This window comes from Paroedura picta, chromosome 12 (genome assembly GCF_049243985.1).
Source record: "Paroedura picta isolate Pp20150507F chromosome 12, Ppicta_v3.0, whole genome shotgun sequence".
NCBI lineage: Eukaryota > Metazoa > Chordata > Lepidosauria > Squamata > Gekkonidae > Paroedura > Paroedura picta.
In genome coordinates, this window is record NC_135380.1 from 43,883,473 (window position 1) to 43,905,291 (window position 21,819).

Sequence of the window (21,819 nt, forward strand, 5' to 3'; positions counted from 1 at the left end):
GTGATGCAGGCTTGCCAAGATCCTGTTCATAAGTTCTTGTCATGCAATGGTTACAGTGTATAGTTTTGTTTTATTAACCTGTATAAGTCTTAGCCTGTTTCTTGGGTTCTGTCCTGGGATAACTTAATATGCTTTTGTTCTGTCGACCACAATTAACTGTGTAGTCAATTCTCACAGAACTACCCCCCCCCATATCTTCCTGCCCTGCCCTGCCCTGCCCTTGGGTGGCTGAGGTGGTCTGCTTGGAATGTTGCACAGTCCAGCACTGCTTCTGCGGACTTTAGGGTGAGCGCGTGCCTGGGAAAATCTTTTGCACCTGGGAAGTAATTTGCCTCCCGAAATTCCACTTGGGGGGGGGGAGGGTGCCTGCAGGTGGCCATATAAGTATGGAGGCTTAATTGCAAATCAGCATGCCTTTTCAATAAATCTCTACAAACAAGTCTGCTTTGGAAGTTTGTCTGGGACTTAACAAGGTGCAATTGATCCAAAGGCAGCCAATGGGGGTCAGGGCAGAGGGGGAACCAGAACTTGGGAATCCTTGCTCCTGGCCCGATGCCATGCCCATGCCACAACAGGAACATGTGAAGCTGCCTTATCCAGGTTATGCCTAGTTAAGTCTTATCTACTTGCAATGCCCAGAGTTCTCCAGGGTGTCAGTCTGAGAAGGATCTTGCCCAGTGCAAGCTACCTGAGAATCTTTGCACTAGCAAATATCAGGGACTGAACACGGGCAACTTGTAGAGGGTTCTGCCACTGAATTGAGGAACCTCCCTTGATGTTTCACACGGTCACTTCAAAATGACAGGCTCTGAGGCACAGTGGACAGTGTGCAGAGGTTGTGTGAAGATGAGGTCATCAGAACTGAAGTCATCAGTTCCAGTCCCAACAAACCTGTGATTGTGGGGTCAGTGGAAACTCATGTGCTCAATTCCTGGCATCTCCCGTTGAAAGAACCAGGTGGTAGGTGATGTGAAAGACCCCCTCCCCTTTGCGGAGCTGCTGCTGGTCAGAGGAGACAATACTGAGCTTGAGAGCCCAGCATACGCAGGAGCGTGTATGTGTGTGTGTGTGGGGGGGGGGAAGCAGAGGTAGGGAGCTTGGGAAGTTTTTAAACCTTTATCTGCCCGCTACTTCCATTTTGCAGGCCCACGGTCCACAGACCTTTCCTGACAATGCTTAGGTGTGGTTCACGCTTGCAGGAGAATGAGGAGGGAGATCCCTGAAGCGTCAGAAGGGATTGCACCCAGAGCTGAAGAAGTCCAGCTCTGAATTTTCCTTTGCCTTAAACAAAGCCAACAGTCCCCAAGAACCAGCAGAGCAGGAAGAAAAGTTGTTCTACTTGTTTCCTACTTGCAAGGGAGTTTTTAAAACCTAGAGGAGCCTTTCAAAATATCACCCTCCACCGGCTGTCTTTCGTGGCGTGATTCATTCCACCAGCACTGTGTTGTAAGCTCATTCCTGCGTGTGAACCAGACCTCGGTTCAGCTGTCGCAACAACCCAACTGGGAGTGTGACTGCCCATCCCAGAGGAGGAGGAACAAGTTCTCACTCACGAAAGCCCGCGTATACTGGTGGATCATGGTATCATTGCTGCTGATCGCCTCCACAAATGCTTCCCTCACGAAGTCTGGTGGGGGAAAGTTAGGGAAGCCTTGGCCGAGGTTCACCGTCTTGTACGTGGAGGCCAATTTCACAAACTCCACCCTGAGGAGAAGAAGACACAACAGAGAAACAGGAATATGGTGACACCCTCCGACCTCATGCAAAGACGAAAATAGTAGCCTGAACTCCAGCTAAGTGCAAGAGTGTTGCGCTTTTCAATCCTCTCCTATGCCTGTCAACAAAGAGAGATCAGATCAGAGGTGGTCTTTCTCTTTGTGCTGTGCTTTTGGCCTATTGTACAGACTACTTGCTAAGGCTATGTTAACAGGATGAAACCAGGAGACAGTGGTGAACACGGCACCTGGGTGTAACAACTGGGCTATTTGTTCTCCTGGGGAAGTAGAGAGCCTGCCTGTTCTAATTCTCGGTGTTTTCATATGTCATTGAGCCATAGGCCCTCAGACTGGGGGTATGCTTCTTCCCTTGGTCACTTCAGGACCTCTTTAGAAAGGGAAAGCAGGGGAAAATATTGCGATAAAGGAATGAGGCACTTCAGTTTATGTAAATGGGAGGCTAACCTGAAGTCTTTGTTTAAAGCTGCCACATCTTAGGGAGGGTTTTGGCCATCAATGGAGTGATCTTGTGAATCTGCCTCTAACAGGAGGATGCTTACTTTCACATGGAATCTAAATAAACTGGATCACTTCACAGAGGGCTTGTAACAGGACTAAGTCAGAAGGCGGGAGGGTTCAACCCCTCACCAGAATTCCTCCCCTTTTGCTTTCAAAATCTGACCTGCTCCTCACCCCCTCCATTTCAGTGCATGAAATAGTTCTGTGTTGAAACAGCCGGGATGGCTCAGTTTGGCCAGAAGACAAGCCACGGCCTAGCAGAGGGGAAATGCCCCCTCCCAGCGCACGCAAGTCAGCTTCCAGAGCCAGTGATGGACGCGTGGGGGTGAGGAGCCGGGGAAAACTGGGCCCACGCTGGTGATGCAAGAAGCCTTCCTGGCAACTGAGCCCGCCCCACCCAGGCAGCAAGTTGTGACAGGAGCATACCAGATATTCTTGTCCACGCCTTCCAGCCTCCGAGCCTTAGCCACCGCGGACATATCTGCCTAGAGGAAGGAAGGAAGGAAGGAAGGAAGGAAGGAAGGAAGGAAGGAAGGAAGGAAGGAAGGAAGGAAGGAAGGAAGGAAGGAAGGAAGGAAGGAAGGAAGGAAGGAAGGAAGGAAGGAAGGAAGGAAGGAAGGAAGAGAAGGATCAAAATGGTCAAGAGCAGTCAGAGGCATTGATCTGCTGCATCTGCATTTTCACATCAGAGTGACATTTTATCTGCTCCCCTGATCAGAGTCACAAGTGAAAACACTCCTCTAAACCAGTGGTCCCCAACCTTTCTGAGGCTGGGGACTGGCAGGGCATCGGGCCGCGCCCGCGCAGACCACACCCGTGCATCGGCCCGCGCATCGGCCTGCGCCGCGCATGCGCGATGCGCGGCCCGGCCCCGATTCCCTCTCCCCACCCTCTCGCAGTAAGAAGCTTCCCAGGCCGCAAGCTTGCGGCCTGGGAAGTTTTTTACTGTGGGGGGGCGGGGAGAGGGAGCCGCGGCCCGGCGCCATGGCCTTCGCAGCCCGGCACCGCAGCTGCGGCCCGCAAGTTGGGGACCACTGCTCTAAACACCTCCAGCTTTCATTGTTCCTGCTAAGGAGAAGAGCAAGGCAGGTTTACAGCACTCCATTTTAAAACATTTGGTCCCCCCCCCCCCCCGGAACAAGACTAACCAGACGCTCCAAGTATAAGGTTTTGAGATTCAGAGCTGCCTTCACCTGCTCCCCTCTGAAACATTCTTGGACAGTTTATTTATTATTAAATTTGTATACCACCCCCTCTCCATGGACAGGTTTGGAACAGTTTACAACATGTTAAAATCAGTTTAAAGTACAAAAAAGACAATAAAACAATACACGCACCAAATGCCTGGTACTTCTCCACGTATTCAGGATTCAGCGGTGGGATCTTAGTTGATCTCATAAGGGTTTCCTGTACTCCCTGTGCTGCTGTGACCCCTTCAGACACTGCAGGATGTTCTCTAACAGGAACCAGCAGCGGAGTTGCATTTAGTAGAACATGACAAACTGCCGGCTGAACAGGCTCCAACTGCCCCAGCCCCTCCCAATTGCACCTTTCTCTAGAATCTCTGGGAACCAGCCTCCAAGTCATAATAGCCCCCTACTATAGATCTCCTTTTATGCATTAGTTCAGCCCTTCTCAACGTTTTTACCATTGAGAACCCCCTGAAAAATTCCCCCCCACACACACACACACACAAGGATCCCTGCCAAACAGAGGATGAAAGGACCATGCAGGTGACAGCTCTGAGCTGGGAGATACAAGAAGATTGGGGAGGATGACTGGGACGTGCCCTCCACAGATCTCTGTTATCTGGACAGCACTTGTAATAGTGGCAGATTGCCAAGCCCCAGCTGGAGTTGGCAACCCTTCCCAAACAGTCCAGCTTCACAGACTCAGAATCCACACTGAAGTCTTTGAATATACAAGCTGACACACTGTGTTGTGTGTGTGTATTTGCTGCTTAGTCAACCTGAGCTGTCTGCAACCACCTAAAATTACTCTGACCTAGCTTTGTTCAGCCTTTGGGACCTCCTTGGAGAATGTCTGGAAAATAAACTCCAGGCCTTGGGGAACCCCTGCGCATTTCGCCCCCCCCCCATTACAGGAAGTGACATATCTAGCAGGCCACACCTCCTCACACATCACCAGAAGTGAGACAAGGTGGCCACTCCCCTTTCTCTGGCATGTGACTGGAAGTGACATGTTGTGAGAGTGGAATTCTGGGTGCCTGCCCCTGCCCACTTCCTAAAAACATCTGGTAGGTATCACTGGGCACCATGGCAACCATGAGCACCCCATTGAGCCTCCTTGCATTCGCGTGTCAGACTAGGATCTGGGAGATCCAATTTCAAATCTCACTCTGCCCTGGAAGCTCATTGGGTAACGTTGGGCCAATCATGGACCTGTTGGACTAGTCACACAAACCTACTTCATAGGGTCGTTGTCTAGATAAAGTGGAAGAGAGTGATATAGTTCAGCGGTCCACAAGCTTTCGGCTGCTGCGGACTGCTGAGGCGGAGTGGGGGGAGAGGGCGGCCCGGGGGCAGTCCGCACATGCGCGTTTGCGCCACCGCCATGACGGCGGCCGCGGCTCCCCCTCCCGGCCCCTCCAGGCTGCCAGAAAATCGGCCGCTAAAGCGGCCGATTTGCTCGCGGCCTGGCGAGCTTCTCGCTTCGGGGGGGGAGAGAAGAAGGAGCCGCGGCCCGGCGCCAAAGCCTTTGGGGACCACTGATATAGGTTGCTTTGTGCCCCCACTAGGGAGAAAAGTTGGGTATAAATGAATGAAATAAATAATAATGCATATTCAGTACCTTCGAGTAGCACAAGCAGGATCCAAGAGGATTATTTCTTCTCAGAAACCCCCAAGACAAAGACAGTCCAGAGCTCCTAAGAATGCCACGCATGAGGCCGTTCACTCGCAGTCAAAGGGGCCTGGACACACACTATCCCATTCAAGCCACAGGAACAAAGAAAATCCGAGTGTTATTGCCAACATTCAAAGCAAGAGATTCGTTTTGCGGTTGTAAACCTCGCAAACATGTTTTGTTATTTATTAGGACACCGTGGCTGGTTTGTCGTAGTGTGGTAGGCCCTGCCCCTCGGAAAACAGTGCCCTCTTCAGGTGATTTCCACACAAGCTAGGCAAGAGGACCGAAGAAGAGGGAGTAAGCTCCAAGAGCTGGAAGAAGGAGCCGAAATGTTTTCCCCTGGGGAGATGCTGGATTTTTCTCTGGAAGGAAAAAGTTTCAGAAAACGCTGCCTGTTAGCTACTGAGAAAGGCAGCTGGGAGAAGAGTGGCCATTTCCTGACACGGGCCTTTTGTTTTTCGATGTCTCATGCTCAGCACACTGGACACCAGATGACTCTCTGTGGGGAGAGTTTACTGTAAGCAGAGGGCCATATCAGAAAAATCCTCATCTTCCTTCATTCAGTAGCAGCAAGAAGGGTTCGGAGGAAGGGAGCCATAGCCAGCCAGGTTCCTATGACACCACAGCGGACAACTCTCAAGATCATAATCAGCACTGGGAGTGAACTGGGGAAACCTGTGCTAGATGACTGATTCATTTATTGGCCTCAAGTCACAGTTAAGTGATGGCGACGCTGTAGGGCAGCCTTTCTCGAGCCTTTGACCGTGGAGGAACCCCTGAAATATTGTTCAGGCTTCGAGAAAACCCGGAAGTGGCGCAAGGCCCCTTCAGAGATGTGGGCACGAAAGTAAAGGATAAACCAGCCAATCAACCAATCCATCATTTACAGTTTTTCCACTGTGGAGAAAGAGACTAGGCCTGGAAGTGGGCTCCAGGGATGCCTAATGATATCAATGGCCATCCATACTTCTGGGAAAGGCCATGTAACGTCTGGGGAGCTCTCACACGCCCCCAGGGTTCCCCAGATCAGCGGTCCGCAAGCTTTTGCCCGCTGCAGACCGCTGCGGCGTAGTGGGGGAGAGGGCGGCCCGGGGGCCCGCGCATGCGCGGCAGCCCAAGCGCAAATGTGCATGCGCGGACTGCCACGCATGCGCATTTGCTCCCGGCAGGGGCGCAAACATGCATGCACGGCAGTCCACGCATGTGCGTTTGCGCCGCCGCCATGCCGGCGGCCGCGGCTCCCCCTCCCGGCCCCTCCGGGCCGCCAGCAAATCGGCCGCTAAAGCGGCCGATTAGCTTGCGGCTCGGCAAGCTTCTCTTCCCTCCCCTCCCGAAATAAGAAGCTTGCCGGGCCGCGAGCTAATCGGCCGCTTTGGCGGCTTTGGCGGCCGATTTGCTCGCGGCCTGGCAAGCTTCTTGCTTCGGGGGGGAGGGAAGAAGGAGCCGCGGCCTGGCGCCGAGGCCTTCGCGGCCCGGCACCAGGCCGTAGCCCGCGGGTTGGGGACCACTGCCCCAGATTACCTGGCTGGGAATCACTGCTATAGAGGTCTCAAAGCAATATGCACTCAGAGGTGGTCTGCCATTGTCAACCCCTGCATCGCAACCCTGGTATTCCTTGGCGGGCTCCCATCCAAATATTAACGAGGGCCAACCCTGCTTAGCTTCCCAGCTCTGACAAGGCTGGGCTATCCTGGTAATTTGCTGCTGCATTTTGAATTAGTTGAAGCTTCTGAACCATCTTCAGCAGCAGCCCTGCAGAGAGCACACTGCTGTAGTCTAGCTTGCAGGTGACTATGAAATAGATAACTGTGGCCAAATCACGTCCCTCAAGGAAAGGCTGCAGCTGGCAAGCCAACCAAGGGTGGGCAAAAGAGTGGCGAGTCAGAGAAGTGATCTGAGCCTCCCATGAGCTTCCCATGGTCAACAAAGACCTAACTGTGCCCCCCAACTGAGAAGCTGTCTGTGCTGTCCCATGGAGCGTGCCCCCCCATTCAGGAGGCTGGCTCCTCTTTGCTGCAGAAAGCCACAAATGTCATATTTGTGCCCATTTACAAGAACAAACCATCTTTTGCTGTACAACAACCCAAAATGTAAATGAAAATACAAACAACTTCAGGTGAGATTAGTATAAATGGGAATAATTCAAGAAACATCTTCTTTTGTAGTGGCAGCCTACATTTCCAAACATTGTCAAGTTGAATTGTTTTCATGGTTTTATTGATTTGAGCTGAAGATAATAATAATAATAAATATTTATTATTAGTATTATCCTTATTCATCCATTGTTCCTCTTAATATTTGTGAAACAGCCCTGGGGGTGGAGAGTCTCCTGGCTGTCCGAGATGGAATAAGGCCAATCAGGGCACGGCCAGCAAAGCTCCCACCCTCCTTCCCTGGACGCTAGCCACTTTGCTCTCAGATGCTTGATAGAGACACACAGAGACATAGATAGCTCTGCCAGACCACAGACAACCCTTGATTGCCTGCTATGAGGGAGAGAAAGAGACAGACAGAGACAATCTGCAAACCAGCCTTGCTTCCCGGCTACACAGGAGCTCTGGTTATCTCCTATGGCTCCTGCTGGAGAGAGAGCGATCTGAGCCTGCCGGTGTCTCCTGGGTCCTAGCATTGCATTCCTGGTTGCGATGGGCTTTCTTCCTAGTTATTTATTTATTTATTATATTTTAATAATAATAATAATAATAATAATAATAATAATAATAATAATAATAATAATAATAATAATAATAATGAAGGGGAAAGCAAAATAGCAGCCAAACGTCAAGCTTTTGAAAAGCATTTGGACAGGCCAAGTTTCCAGTGTGGAGGCACCTCCTGTTGAGGCAGATGGCTAGCAAGAGAAACGTTGCAGCGTTGCCAGATTTTGGGGGCACCTGCCCCTGCTTACACATCACCCCGGAATGAGGAAAGAGAGGGGAGGAAGCTGCCACCTACATGCCGGCAGGAGCCTTTGCAAATATCTGACCACAGTTAAATAACATATTGCCAACAGAGTTAGAGGCCAAACCTATTAACTCCACACCAACCACAATGGGAAGACTCCCTGGCATAACTATTGTCTTGCAAGATCCACGTATCAAACACACCCAATCATCTCTCCAAGGGAGACCAGCATTTCCTCCATACAAACACACCTGAAGCTGTCTTAACCTCTCAGGGTCAACCCTGGTTTCTCAAGGTGAACATCACCTTCTCAGACTGGCACCTCTTTTAATTCCTATCCGATTAACTGTACCAGATATATGTTTGTCTATTTCTTTTTATTATTTTCTTTCTAATAAAGATTGTTCATTATTTCACCATAACTACTGCCTTGAGTTCTAAAGGGTATAATCACCTCGTAAACACTGGCAAATGATCCATTCGCTATGTTACAAATCCCCTGCTCATAGATACGTGTCTTGGACACACAAACAAACAACCTGTGAGGCAAGTGGGGCTGAGAGAGCTTTGACAGAACTATACGAGAACAGCTCTAACAGGACTACGACTGCAGTGAGGGGAAGGGGCAGATGGACTTTTTGTGGCTGTTTCCACTGGTGAAAGTGGCAAGGTAGAGCTCCAGAGCTCAACAGGGAGCTTTTTGGGTGAGAAAACTCACTTTTTACATTATGTATTACAGCAAGTCAGTTTGGGCATTTGTGTCTGCAACTCATGTCATTCAGAATGTCTGGTTTGTCTCTCAGTTGTGTGTGTAGCTAATCAGTTTGGCATAATGCATATTACAGACCAAGGTTGAGAAAACAGCAGGTTCTCAAAGGCCAGCAAGCCAAGCGAAATCTGAACTGTGGATTCTTTTGGCCCACAGGCAAGTTCTGAGATAGTAGAATCAACAGCTGACAGGTTCTGGAGGAGTTGTTCAAGAATGGGGTCAAGACCAGATTTAGGTTGGTCTGAAGCAATAGAGCAAAACTGGGGTACCTAAAGGCTTAGACCTAGAATAAAACTTAGTTGGATGCAGGGTCAAGGACTATGGGCTCACCAATTTTTGAACCAAATATCAAACTCTGATGGAGGCTAGCATGATGCCACCTTCCCACTCGTAGTAAAGAAATACAGAATTAAATATGCTCATTCAAATATACTCAGATCTTCAATTCCTTTCAGCAACCATGTTTCTCTGAATTAATTTTCTCCAGCTGAAATGCAGTGCCTGTTCATTTCCTCCACTACCAGCAGGGGGAGCAAAACATAATAGAAAACAAATAAATGCTTGGGATTTAAAAAAAAACAATAACTTGGTCAAGGGCCTTTAAAAGGATCGAAATTGGGTCTCTTCACCTCCCCTCAAGGCCACTGGTTAAGTCCACTTTGTTTAATCAGCCTGCAGAAACCAAAGTGTAACTCAATATTAAGCCACCTTTGCAATCTTACAAAAAGGCAAGTCTGCAAATCCAAGAAACTGAATCCAGGCAGCATCAGATATGAGCTGTTTTTCACAAGCTTTGGCAAGCATTTCCTGTACTTTAGCAAACACTTCTGTTCGACAAAAAAAAAAAAAAATCCCAACAAACCCTTTTGCCTTAAATATGCTACAAAAAGGAAAATGTTCGAGACCTTTCTGTCCTATCAGTACAACAGTGGCAGAATATACCATGATCAGTGGCCTGTAATTCTTTGTATACAAGTTCCAAAATGAGGTCATCAATCAATGCCCATGTTTAAGACCAGCCTGGTGCAAAGCCAACTAAGGCCCAGTTTCAGGGACAGTTTACCCATGTATAGCACATGTCACACATGCTACAGGCCTTGCATTTCCAGGGGCCCTGTGCAGTGCCTTCCACCATGGATCAGGGCCACAGCCTCTCTCCTCCCCCACCTTTCTCTCTTTAAGCACACTTAGAAGGACAACCCCATTCCACTCTGGGGGGTCCTTCCGCCTGCAGTCTGGCTGCTCCCACTGCGATTGTATTCTGCTAGACCCCACGAATCCATAAACTGGCTCTGGTGCAACAAGCCCCGCAAATCCTTAAACCACTCCTGCCCAGTTTGCTAGAGTGTCACCAGGCCACCTGACAAAAACTGTTTACACATCACAAACTGGCCCAAAGGAAATGAAACTGACCTCAACCAGGGACAGAGCCTTTTCTGCCTTGGCCCCAGCCTGGTGGAAGACTCTGCCAAGAAAGATCAGAGTCCTGTGGGGCCTGCAAGCAGAGTTTTTGGGTCCTGCAAGCTGTTCCACCAGGACTACGGCCAAGAACTGCTAGCCTCACTGCTGCAAACTGAGAGAGGACCTGCCCTCTGAAGACTTGGCCCCACCCAACCAATACCTGAACTAGTTGGGGGCAATAGAAAAAGAATGTTTTTATAATTTTATTGATTATTGATGCCATGTTGTTATCTGCCCTGTGTGTTCAGGAAGGGCGGGTTATAAAAATAAAGTTTTATTTTATTCAGACCGCCTGTGAATGTGAGTATACCGGACCCTTCCTTGCTTCTCATTTAAGGTGAAAGGCATCCCTGGACTCATCCACATCTAATTTTACACATGGGAGCTGGCAGCAGTGCTGAAACAAGGTCATGAGGCAAGGTTGTTACCACCCATCGTTGACCTCAGCTTATTGGGATAAACTATTTTTCTTTCTTTACTTGCTTTATTAACATCCACAGCACAGATCAGACCCAGCAGTGCTGTAGAAATAAACCAGCACGCCCCATGGATATCATTGACATTATCTCCATGCTGCCAACAGGCATATAATCATCTTAATAAAGGAAAGAAGAAAATGGATCCCAAACCACTGGAGATCAAGTCAGTTTCTATACCGCCTTTCTCCGAGGGCTATCTTGGTGCCCATCAAGTACTTTTAGAAAGTGGATAGGGACAGGTGAGGTTTTTGCCCAGCAATGTTGCCTGTGCACATGTTTCAGCACAAAGAGCTTCACAATGGGATTGAAGTTTATGGCTGGCCCTGGCCCCTGTAGCAGCTGCTTGGCAGCAGCCACTGGTGGTCATGCCCACCACAGTGTGCCAGAACAAAGGGGTCCACAGGCTCAAAATGTTTGGAGTCTCCTGCTATAGAGAGTCAGAAGACCTACTTCCCAATCAGGTGATCGGTCTATATCTGGGCCGTATCACCCAGAATTCAGTGCTTCTTCACTGAAAAATCCCTGCACATAGAGGACTAAGATGAAAGGGGAAAGCAGTCAGCTAGCTTTCTGTGCACAGGATTTGTGTGTGTGTGTAGGTAATTCAGTCACATGAGCATATACTGGCAGCCTGAAACACACAGCCTAGATCCATCTTTCTCAACCAGGATTTCATTAAATTCAGGTATCTTGATGGACCTGGAAGGGTTTCCCAAATGGGTGGGAGTTAATTAAACATTCATTAGGTGTTATGACCATATATTGTCATCTTGACCCCCATGACCAATGATAGGCCTGGAGGGGGGTGGGAAGGGGTGGGTTTGTACACAGCTCTGCTTCCCAACCATATTCTGCCTGATTGCGCCACTTCTAGGGTTTCTTGACGCTTGAAGTATTTTTAAATAGTAGAAAAGTTGAGAAAGGCTGGCCTAGCTGGAGGCTGATCACTGGGACAAAGACTAAGAAGTGACAGGCCAAATGCTTCCTCTTGCATTTTGTGCCTTTCTGACTTCACCATGGACAGATTTTTCTTTCTTCATACTGCTGTGTGCCTATCGCTGCCTGGATGTCACCCAATGTGCTTGCTTGTTTTCAGTTGTCTCTATGATGCTTCTTTGGGATCCTGCTCAAGGTGGCTTACAATTAAAGCCAGGTCAGAAAACATCATAAGTTTGCTTTGAAGACACGGCAGGAACCAGTGGCTTTTGAAGACAAAATGGAGCATTGATTGAAAATGAAACAAGCAGCAAATTAGCAAAATAAGCCAAGACTCTTTGTATAACATCACAGACTAAGCTAGGGGTCCCCAACCTTTTTGAGCCCACGGGCACTTTTGGAATTGTGATATGGGCGATAGGCACATCCACAAAATGAGCACCACAGGAGACATAGCCATATGCATGGAGGGAGCCCAAGTGCAAGGGAGAAGGGAGATAACTTGGAAGCTGCTGTTGAAACAATCTTTTTTTCCTGTCTGCTCAGCTGATTAGATCTCCTGTGGCCACTTAGAAGCCTTGCTGGCCAAGTACTCCACTCGGCCCCACCCATTTCCCAAAAAACCTTGGCTGGTGTCAGGAAAGGGGCATCACGTGTAATCTCTTTTGTGGTGCGCTACAGAACAAAGATGAGCATGGAAAGGAATACCTTGAAATACAAACCACTGTCTTCCTGTCCTCTCAAAGAGCCCAAGGCAGCTTACCTCTGTCCTGTTCTCACAACAATCCTGTGAAGTAGGTTAGGCTGAGAGAATGAGTGGCCCAGGATGTCCCAGTAATGGGCAAAAAAACCCCCAAAAGTTAATTCCAGGATTTGAATGTCACTTTTCACTGCTGAAGGAGTCTCAAAACGACTGACAATTGCCTTTCCTTTCCTCCCCCCACAACAGACACCCTGTGAGGGAGGTGGGGCTGAGAGAGCACTGACAGGGCTGCTCCATCAGATCAGCACTATTAGGACTGTGACTAGCCCAGGAGCTGCCTGCTTATGGAGGAGCAGGAAATCAAATTGGCTTGCTAAATTAGAAGCCACCACTCTTAACCACTAGACCAAGCTGGCTCTGTGAGGGATGTGAACTTGCTGCTTTCTTTAACTCAGCTCTCATCAGGCTGGCTTATTTAGAGGCAAATCTTCCTGATTCGGAGTGCCTGCCCTCTAGGACAGGGGTAGTCAACCTGTGGTCCTCCAGATGTTCATGGACTACATTTCCCATGAGCCCCTGCCAGCATTTGCTGGCAGGGGCTCATGGGAATTGTAGTCCATGAACATCTGGAGGACCACAGGTTGACTACCCCTGCTCTAGGAAGAGCAAAGCCCACTTCCCCACCTGATCCTACTCGGCTCTTTGCTTCAAGCCTCAAAGGGAAGCTTGCACAAAGGAACTTTTGCTAGAGAACACTAAACAGCCCGCTAAAAGCAAAACCCGCGACTATCCTCAAGGGAGGAGGAGAAGGACAGCAGCAAATGCAAGCAAATGGCCAAAAGAGCCGCTTTGGGAAGGACGGCTTCACTTACTCAATCGCTCCAAGTCTCTTTCCCACCTGAGAATCCACCATGCACTCCCTGGTTCGACTTTACTCTTGAGGATGTGTTCCCCCTCCTGGCTGCTGAATTGCTTCCAGGGTGATGACAGAGCAGAGCGGCTGACCAATCCCGAGAAAGAAGGGCAGGATTTCGAGGAGGAGGATCCTATTGCCAATACCCCCCCCCCCGCCCCCCGAGCTTCCTGAAGCCACAACTACCAAGTAGCGCGCGGCGCATGGAAAATAGCTGTGCCTTTGATGAAACTGACTCTTGATCTCAAAGCATCTTATATGGCACCTTTAAAACGAACCAGGTTCAGTTCTGGGTAGATTCCAGTGCGTAGCCATTTGGTCTGAAGTAGCACAATAAAACTGGAGTCTAGAGGCATCTTTAAGACCCACAAAGATTTATTCAAGGTAGGGGCTTTCGAGTGCAGGCACCGTGGTCTCAAAGGTGCGATGGGACTCCATTTTTGTTGTGCTGCTTCAGAACAAATGGCTGCCCACTTGAATTTGACAAATATGCAGTATAATAAAGACGTTTAGCAGATTCAAGAACCTTGCTAGAACAAGCTGGGTTCATAAGGTGATCCGGTTGTCTGGGTTCAACTCCCAGAAATACAACAGAGGGAATAAGAATGTCAAGATTAGTGATTAATGGCAGGTGCATCCCCAGTTGCAGGGCAGAGTGATTAAAAGAGACCCTTACCAGAAGATGAGGAGGTGAATAAGCCTTTGATGGTGTAAGTGATGTTGTTAGGTCCAGTAATTGTGGCAGCAAAGTTGGCATCTGGGTTTGTTGCAAGCTCTAGTACCAGTGTCCATGTTCATATGTGTATATGTAGCCACTAGTGGTGTTCTGTTATTGTCTCTTTTGGGCCTGTCTTCCAACAGGTTTTCTCCTGGTATCCTTCTGGCTTTGTCCATCTGTTTCTTGACCTCATTGGCTGGGCACTTTAGTTCCAAGAAAGTTGGTTGTAGATCCTTCAGGAGGGAATCTCTGTCTGTGGGATTGGAGCAGATGCAGTTGTAACATAGAGCTTCGATGTCTACTATGGATTGTTTGGTATGTTTTGGATCAGGGGTAGTCAAAGTGAGGCCCTCCAGATGTCAATGGACTACAATTCCCATGAGCCCCTGCCAGCATTTGCTGGCAGGGGCTCATGGGAATTGTAGTCCATTGACATCTGGAGGGCCACACTTTGACTACCGCTGTTTTTTGATGGTAGCTAGAGGCATGCAGGTATGTTTGTCAGTCAGTAGGTTTTCGGTTTAAGGTGGTCTCTAGGCATCCATTGTTTATTTTTACAGTAGTGTCCAGAAAATGTATTTCTTGCTTAGATCAGTTCATTGTCAGGTGGATGGTGGGGTGAAAGTCATTGTATGCTTGGTGGAAAGTATCCGGGGCTTCTTTACCATGTGTCCAGATGATAAAAATGTCATCAATGAATCACAGGTATAAGAGAGGTGTGAGTGGGATAGCATTTAGGAAACATTGCTCCAGGTCTGCCATGAAGATGTTGGCGTATTGAGGGGCCATACAAGTGTCCACAGCTGTACCATTGACCTGAAGGAACAAGTTGCCACCAAATCTGAAGTGGTTATGGGTGAGCAAAAATGGCACAGTTTGTGTCAATTCTGGGTAGGCTATTCTCAGAGTTAAACTTTGGTCTTACAGGTGCCACTGGACTCAAATTTGGTTCTGTTCATAGTCAGAGGCTTTGTAAGCCTTTTAATGACTGGTAAAACCTGAAGTCTCAGAACTGGCAAAAATAACTCAAAATAAATGAATTTGCTATTATTATTATTATTGACATTCCTGCAAACCACTGCTTAGCTAGATTTTCTTGTGGAAACACATCATTTTAAGATCTGGTATTTTCAAACACTTAAACACTCCAAACAATCTCTTCCACTGTAACGAGATTGTAATGAATGCCTTTCAATTCTCCTTTATGAATATTTTAGGCTGTTTAATGTGCAGGTCAACATTCTGTGAGGGTACAGACCAATAAAAAGGATGGTGAGTCAATGAGCCATTGCACTAAAAAAAACCACTTTTATTGATGCTCCACACACACCAAAATAACGCTGGAATTTGGAACAACCAGAGGGTAGCAAAAATGTTACTATATAGGGGGCAATAACAGAAATATTTGACCCATTGGCAAACCAAAGTCATAGTAATGTACCAGACTGTTAGAAATGCACTTTATTATTTGTAGACGCACATTCTGGAACATTTGTTTTCTGGGTTGTTTTTATAGAACAAATTGTTTCCTGCTTGGCATGAGGTCCGCTAGCTATTTTCGTTGTGGGTTATAGGTAGCACTGTTCTCTCCACTTCCAGTTAGTTCTTATATAATAATTACAACACTATCAAGTATCAAAGAATCCCTAATATAGCACAATAAGTTGTGAAAACATGGAACAGAGATCTAATGCAGAATCCATCCAGAACCTTATGTACCCCTGCAATAGATCCTAATTGCCCACTTCCCTAACACAATTCCATCTTCCTTCATCAGTAGTAAATATATCTTTCCTTACACTCTGCAGGCACTAACCTACTGGTGGTACCCCACCCCCAGGAGGTTCGCCTGGCCTCGACCAGGGCCAGGGCTTTTTCGGTCCTGGTCTTGACTTGGTGGAATGAGGTCCCGGAAGAGCTGGGGCCCTCTGTTCCACAGGGCCTGCAAGATGGAGCTCTTCCGCTGGGTCTTTAGTTGAGGTCAGGGTGCGGAGGACCAGATGGACCCCTCCAGGTTAGATAATCATCTTTCAGTGAACTGCCAGCATCCATAGATTATCCCCATGAGACACAGGGAGCTATCTGAACTGGGGGGGGGGGATAGTTTTTTGCCACTGGGATATATTTTTAACAGGGTGATTAATGATATTTTATGCATTTTATGTGGGGTTTATTTAATATCGTGTAACCCGCTGGTGGGCAATAAATATAATAATATCTAATAATAATCCAGTCCGACCCTCTGCAAAATGCAGGAACTCACAACCAACTGCCTACCCACAGTGACCCCAATTACATGCCCAAGTGACCCTCCCCCTGAAACAAACAAACGCCAGAATCTAGCCTGGCCTTTTGTTGTTACAGATTTCATTCTGCATTTCTTTCCATGTCCAATGCTATTTTGGTGAGATTTTAAATGCATTATGGTATTTCAGACAGTTTTGGGTTAGGAATTAAGTAATGTCAGTTTGTTAGAATTCTACCGAAGGGTTCATGATTATGTAGTCTGTGCAGATAAATACAGAAGTCTTGAAAATTGTGAAGAGCCTTAGAGGATGCAGCACATTTCTGTGAACTTTAAGCATAGAGAGACACATTACCCCAGGGGTCTCCACTGCATTACACCCTCTCTGCATGATTGTTCCCTATGAAGGCTGGACTGTCCAGTGTCTGAAGTGAAAGAAAAAGTTGCCCTGGTTGCAGTGCTTAATTCCCCTCCCCTCCGAAGTGAAATAATATAATACTGACCAACAGGCAAGAGTTGGTGGATGAGGTGAAGGAGGTGGGGACCCTAGGGGGAAGTGACCATGTCCTCATAGAATTCCTTTTGAGATGGGGAGCCAAGGAAGCTTGTAGCCAGACACGGATGTTGGATTTTCATAGGGCAACCTTTAATAAACTCAGAGACATGATGAGTGTCATACCATGGACAAGAATGCTGGAAGGGAAGGGAGCATGTGAAGGGTGGGCGCTACTCAAACAGAAGCTATTGCATGCTCAATCAATGACTATCCCAGAAAGACGAAAACACTGCAGGAGCTCTAAGAAGCCTATTTGGATGAACAGAGAACTTCAAGAGGAACTAAGAAAGAAAAGGAAAATGTTCAGAAAATGGAGGGAAGGACAGAGCTCTAAAGAAGAGTACCTACAGGTTACTAGGCACTGTAGATCAATCATCAGAAAGGCCAAAGCTGAGAGTGAGCTAAGATTGGCCAGGGAAGCCCATTGTAACAAGAAAAGATTTTTCAGTTACGTGAGGAGCAAACGTAAAGTAAAGGAGGCAATAGGCCCGCTGTTGGGTGCGGATGGACAAACTCTAACGAAAGATGCAGAGAAAGCAGAAAGGCTTAGTGCCTATTTTACATCTGTTTTTTCCCACAGGTCTAAGTGTTTAGGCACATCTAGAGATGGCTGTAGCCAAAGGATAGTGTCTGGGTGGCAGGTTAACATGGATAGAGAGGTGGTCGAGAGGCATTTAGCTGCACTGGATGAGTTCAAATCCCCTGGTCCAGATGAAATGCACCCGAGAGTACTCAAAGAACTTTCCAGAGAACTTGCACAGCCCTTGTCCATCATCTTCGGAACCTCTTTAAGGACTGGAGATGTCCCGGAGGACTGGAAAAGAGCAAACGTTATTCCGATCTTCAAAAAAGGGAGGAAGGATGACCCGGGAAACTACAGACCAGTGAGTCTGACCTCTGTTGTGGGGAAGATAATGGAGCAGATATTAAAGGGAGCGATCTGCAAACATCTGGAGGACAATTTGGTGATCCAAGGAAGTCAGCATGGATTTGTCTCCAACAGGTCCTGCCAGACCAACTTGGTTTCCTTTTTTGACCAAGTAACAGGTTTGCTGGATCGGGGAAATTCGGTTGATGTCATTTACTTGGATTTTAGCAAAGCTTTTGACAAGGTTCCCCATGATGTTCTGATGGATAAGTTGAAGGACTGCAATCTGGATTTTCAGATAGTTAAGTGGATAGAGAATTGGTTAGAGAGCCGCACTCAAAGAGTTGTATTCAATGGTGTTTCATCAGACTGGAGAGAGGTGAGTAGCGGGGTACCTCAAGGCTCGATGCTCGGCCCGGTACTTTTTAACATATTTATTAATGATCTAGATGAGGGGGTGGAGGGACTACTCATCAAGTTTGTAGATGACACCAAATTGGGAGGACTGGCAAATACTCCGGAAGATAGAGACAGAGTTCAATGAGATCTGAACACAATGGAAAAAAGGGCAAATGAGAACAAGATGCAATTTAATAAAGATAAGTGTTAAGTTCTGCATCTGTGTCAGAAAAATGAAAAGCATGCCTACTGGATGGGGGATACGCTTCTAGGTAACACTGTGTGTGAACGAGACCTTGGGGTACTTGTGGATTGTAAACTAAACATGAGCAGGCAGTGTGATGCAGCGGTAAAAAAGGCAAATGCCATTTTGGGCTGTATCAACGGGCATCATATCAAAATCACAAGATGTCATAGTCCCATTGTATACGGCACTGGTCAGACCACACCTGGAGTACTGTGTGCAGTTCTGGATGCCTCGCTTCAAGAAGGACGTAGATAAAATTGAAAGGGTACAGAGGAGAGCGACAAAGATGATCTGGGGCCAAGGGACCAAGCCCTATGAAGATAGGTTGAGGGACTTGGGAATGTTCAGCCTGGAGAAAAGGAGGTTGAGAGGGGACATGATAGCCCTCTTTAAGTATTTGAAAGGTTGCCACTTGGAGGAGGGCAGGATGCTGTTTCTGTTGGCTTCAGAGGAGAGGACACGCAGTAATGGGTTTAAACTTCAAGTACAACGATATAGGCTAGATATCAGGAAAAAAATTTTCACAGTCAGAGTAGTTCAGCAGTGGAATAGGCTGCCTACGGAGGTGGTGAACTCCCCCTCACTGGCAGTCTTCAAACAAAGGTTGGATACACACTTTTCTTGGATGCTTTAGGATGCTTAGGGCTGATCCTGCGTTGAGCAGGGGGTTGGACTAGATGGCCTGTATGGCCCCTTCCAACTCTATGATTCTATGAAAGGCAAATATACACTTACGAATGGAGGGGAGACATTAAAAGGGTGCGCAAGGATCATATTATAGTTGAAATGGGGCTGTGGCCTGGTGTGCCTTACCTCCATCCAAGACACAGCAGGGCGATTCCATTTAAGCAGAGTGAGGTGACCCCAGCCAAAGGGCCAAGAGGCCCCCCAGTATAATATGGAAGCACTATGTTAAACCTGTGCAAACTATCTTCTGGTTATACCATCTCCACGCATGGGTCTTTTACATAAAATACATGATTCATCACATTGTAGTCAGAACACAAATCACTGGCCCCTGGGCAGGGCTGGGCTGCTGATGGATTTCTCATACAATAGCTCCTTGATATGTCACCCAGTTCCCACATTCTGGCTCCCATTGTCTTACATATTTCCCTAGATACTGTCTACAAGCTTTGTAATTGTTCTTGGCAGACGTATGTCCCTGCCCAGCTGATGTACTCTGCTATGTGTATCTGCCAGGCTCAGCCTGCTTGTTGATTTCTGCAGTCACCCACAGTCTCTTTAAAATGAAAGGGTTCAAAATGACTTAACTTTGATTTCATGAGGATGGTTGTCAATTCCAGATCAGGAAATTCCAAGAGATCTGGAGATGGAGCCTGAGGAGGGTGAGTTTTGGGGAGGAGACTTAGTGGAGTATAATATCATAGAGTCCACCCTCCAAAGTAGCCATTTCCCCCAGGGGAACTGATCTTGGTTGTGTGGAGATCAGCTGGTGTAATCTTGGGAATTCCCTGATAACCACGATGGGGTAGTTACTGACTTGGAGCCAGATATCCTGGAATGTGAATTCAAATGGGCCTTAGGAAGTCTGAGCAACAATAAAGCTAGTGGTGGTGACAGCATTCCAGTTGAACTATTCAAAATCTTAAAAGACAATGCAGTAATAGTGCTACACTCAATATGCCAGCAAATTTGGAAAACTCAACAATGGCCACAGGATTAGAAAGGTCAGTTTACATTCCAATCCCAAAGAAGGGCAATGCCAAAGAATGTTCAAACTACCGCACTCATTTCTCATGCTAGCAAAGCTATGCTCAAAATCCTACAAGCTAAGCTCCAGCAGTATGTGGACCGAGAACTTCCAGAAGTACAGGTAGGATTTCGAAGAGGCAGAGGAACTAGAGATCAAATTTCCAACATACAGTGGATCATGGAGAAAGCTAGGGAGTTCCAGAAAAACATCTACTTCTGCTTCATTGACTATGCTAAAGCCTTTGATTGTGTGGAGCACAACAAATTGTGGCAAGTTCTTAAAGAGATGGGAATACCAGAGCATATTATTTGTCTCTTGAGAAACCTATATGCAGGTTAAGAAGCAACAGTGAGAACCGGGCATGGAATCACTGATTGGTTCAAAATTGAGAAAGGAGTTCGGCAAGGCTGTATACTGTCGCCTTGCCTATTTAATTTGTACGCGGAGCACATCATGAGAAAGGTGGGGTTAGATGTCACAAATTGGGATCAAGATTGCAGGGAGAAATATCAACAACTTCAGATATGCAGATGATACCATTCTAATGGCAGAAAGCGAAGAGGAACTAAAGAGTCTGTTGATGCAGGTGAAGGAGGAGAGTGCAAAAGTTGGCTTGAAACTCAACATCAAGAAAGCGAAGATCATGGCATCTGGCCCTCTCAATTCCTGGCAAATAGATGGGGAAAAAATGGAGGTAGTGACAGATTTTATTTTCCTGGGCAAATGGGGACTGCAGCAAAGAAATTAAAAGACGCTTGCTCCTGGGGAGGAAAGCTATGGCAAATCTAGACAGCATCCTAAAAAGCAGAGACATCACCCTGCCAACAAAAGTGCATCTAGTCAAGGCTATGGTATTCCCAGTTGCAATGTATGGCTGTGAAAGTTGGACCATAAGGAAGGCCGAGCGTCAAAGAATTGAGGCTTTTGCACTCTGGTGCTGGAGAAGACTCTTGCGAGTCCCTTGGACTGCAAGGCGAACAAACCGGTCATTCCTAGAGGAGATCAGCCCTGACTGCTCCTTAGAAGGCCAGATCCTGAAGATGAAACTGAAATACTTTGGCCACCTCATGAGAAGGAAGGACTCCCTGGAGAAGAGCCTAATGCTGGGAGCGATTGAGGGCAAAAGAATAAGGGGATGACAGAGAATGAGGTGGCTGGATGGAGTCACTGAAGCAATCGGTGCAAACTTAAATGGACTCCGGGGAATGGTAGAGGACAGGAAGGCCTGGAGGATCATTGTCCATGGGGTCGCAATGGGTCGGACACGACTTCACACCTAACAACAACAACAATCTTGGGAAGACTCCAGGCCCCACCTGGAAGTTGGCAACCAAAGGGCTCATTTGAATTTTGTTCCCCTTTTCCTGCCAAATTGATATATATTTACAAAATACTTTGCTTTTCACTAGCTGAAGGAATCCCCAAGTGGCTTACAAACACCATTCCCTTCCTCTCCCCACGACAGGCAACCTGTGAGGTAGCTGGGGTTGAGAGAGCTCTAAGAGAACTGATCTGTAAGAACAGCTTGGAAAGAACTGTGACTGCCAGCAGGGGCTCATGGCAATTGTAGTCCATGGACATCTGGAGGGCCACATTTTGGCCACCCCTGATATGCGGATGAAAACAACAATCTTATGACTTTTGTTTGTTGTTGTTGTTAGGTGCGACGTTATGTCCGACCCATCGCGACCCCATGGACAATGATCCTCCAGGCCTTCCTGTCCTCTACCATTCCCCGGAGTCCATTTAAGCTCACACCAACTACTTCAGTGAGTCCATCCAGGCACCTCATTCTCTGTCGT

At 47.5% G+C, this 21,819-nt stretch overlaps 1 protein-coding gene across 7 annotated transcripts in view; it reads right to left on the minus strand.

Moving 5' to 3' along the window:
- Positions 1–13,355, minus strand: part of KYAT1 (kynurenine aminotransferase 1) — a 32,858-nt gene extending 19,503 nt beyond the window's left edge. The window contains exons 1-4 of one of the 7 annotated variants that reach the window (XM_077305134.1): positions 13,253–13,355; positions 5,046–5,177; positions 2,661–2,719; positions 1,554–1,704 (exon numbers count right to left, since the gene is read on the minus strand). In XM_077305134.1, the coding sequence (XP_077161249.1) occupies positions 1,554–1,704; positions 2,661–2,719; positions 5,046–5,138 (303 nt within the window). In that variant the 5' untranslated portion in view covers positions 5,139–5,177; positions 13,253–13,355. Of the gene's footprint in view, positions 1–1,553; positions 1,705–2,660; positions 2,720–3,571; positions 3,697–5,045; positions 5,178–13,226 lie in introns of those variants that run through there. The other 6 variants (XM_077305133.1, XM_077305137.1, XM_077305135.1 and 3 more) reach the window with 6 other exon arrangements.
- Positions 13,356–21,819: the final 8,464 nt, after the last annotated feature.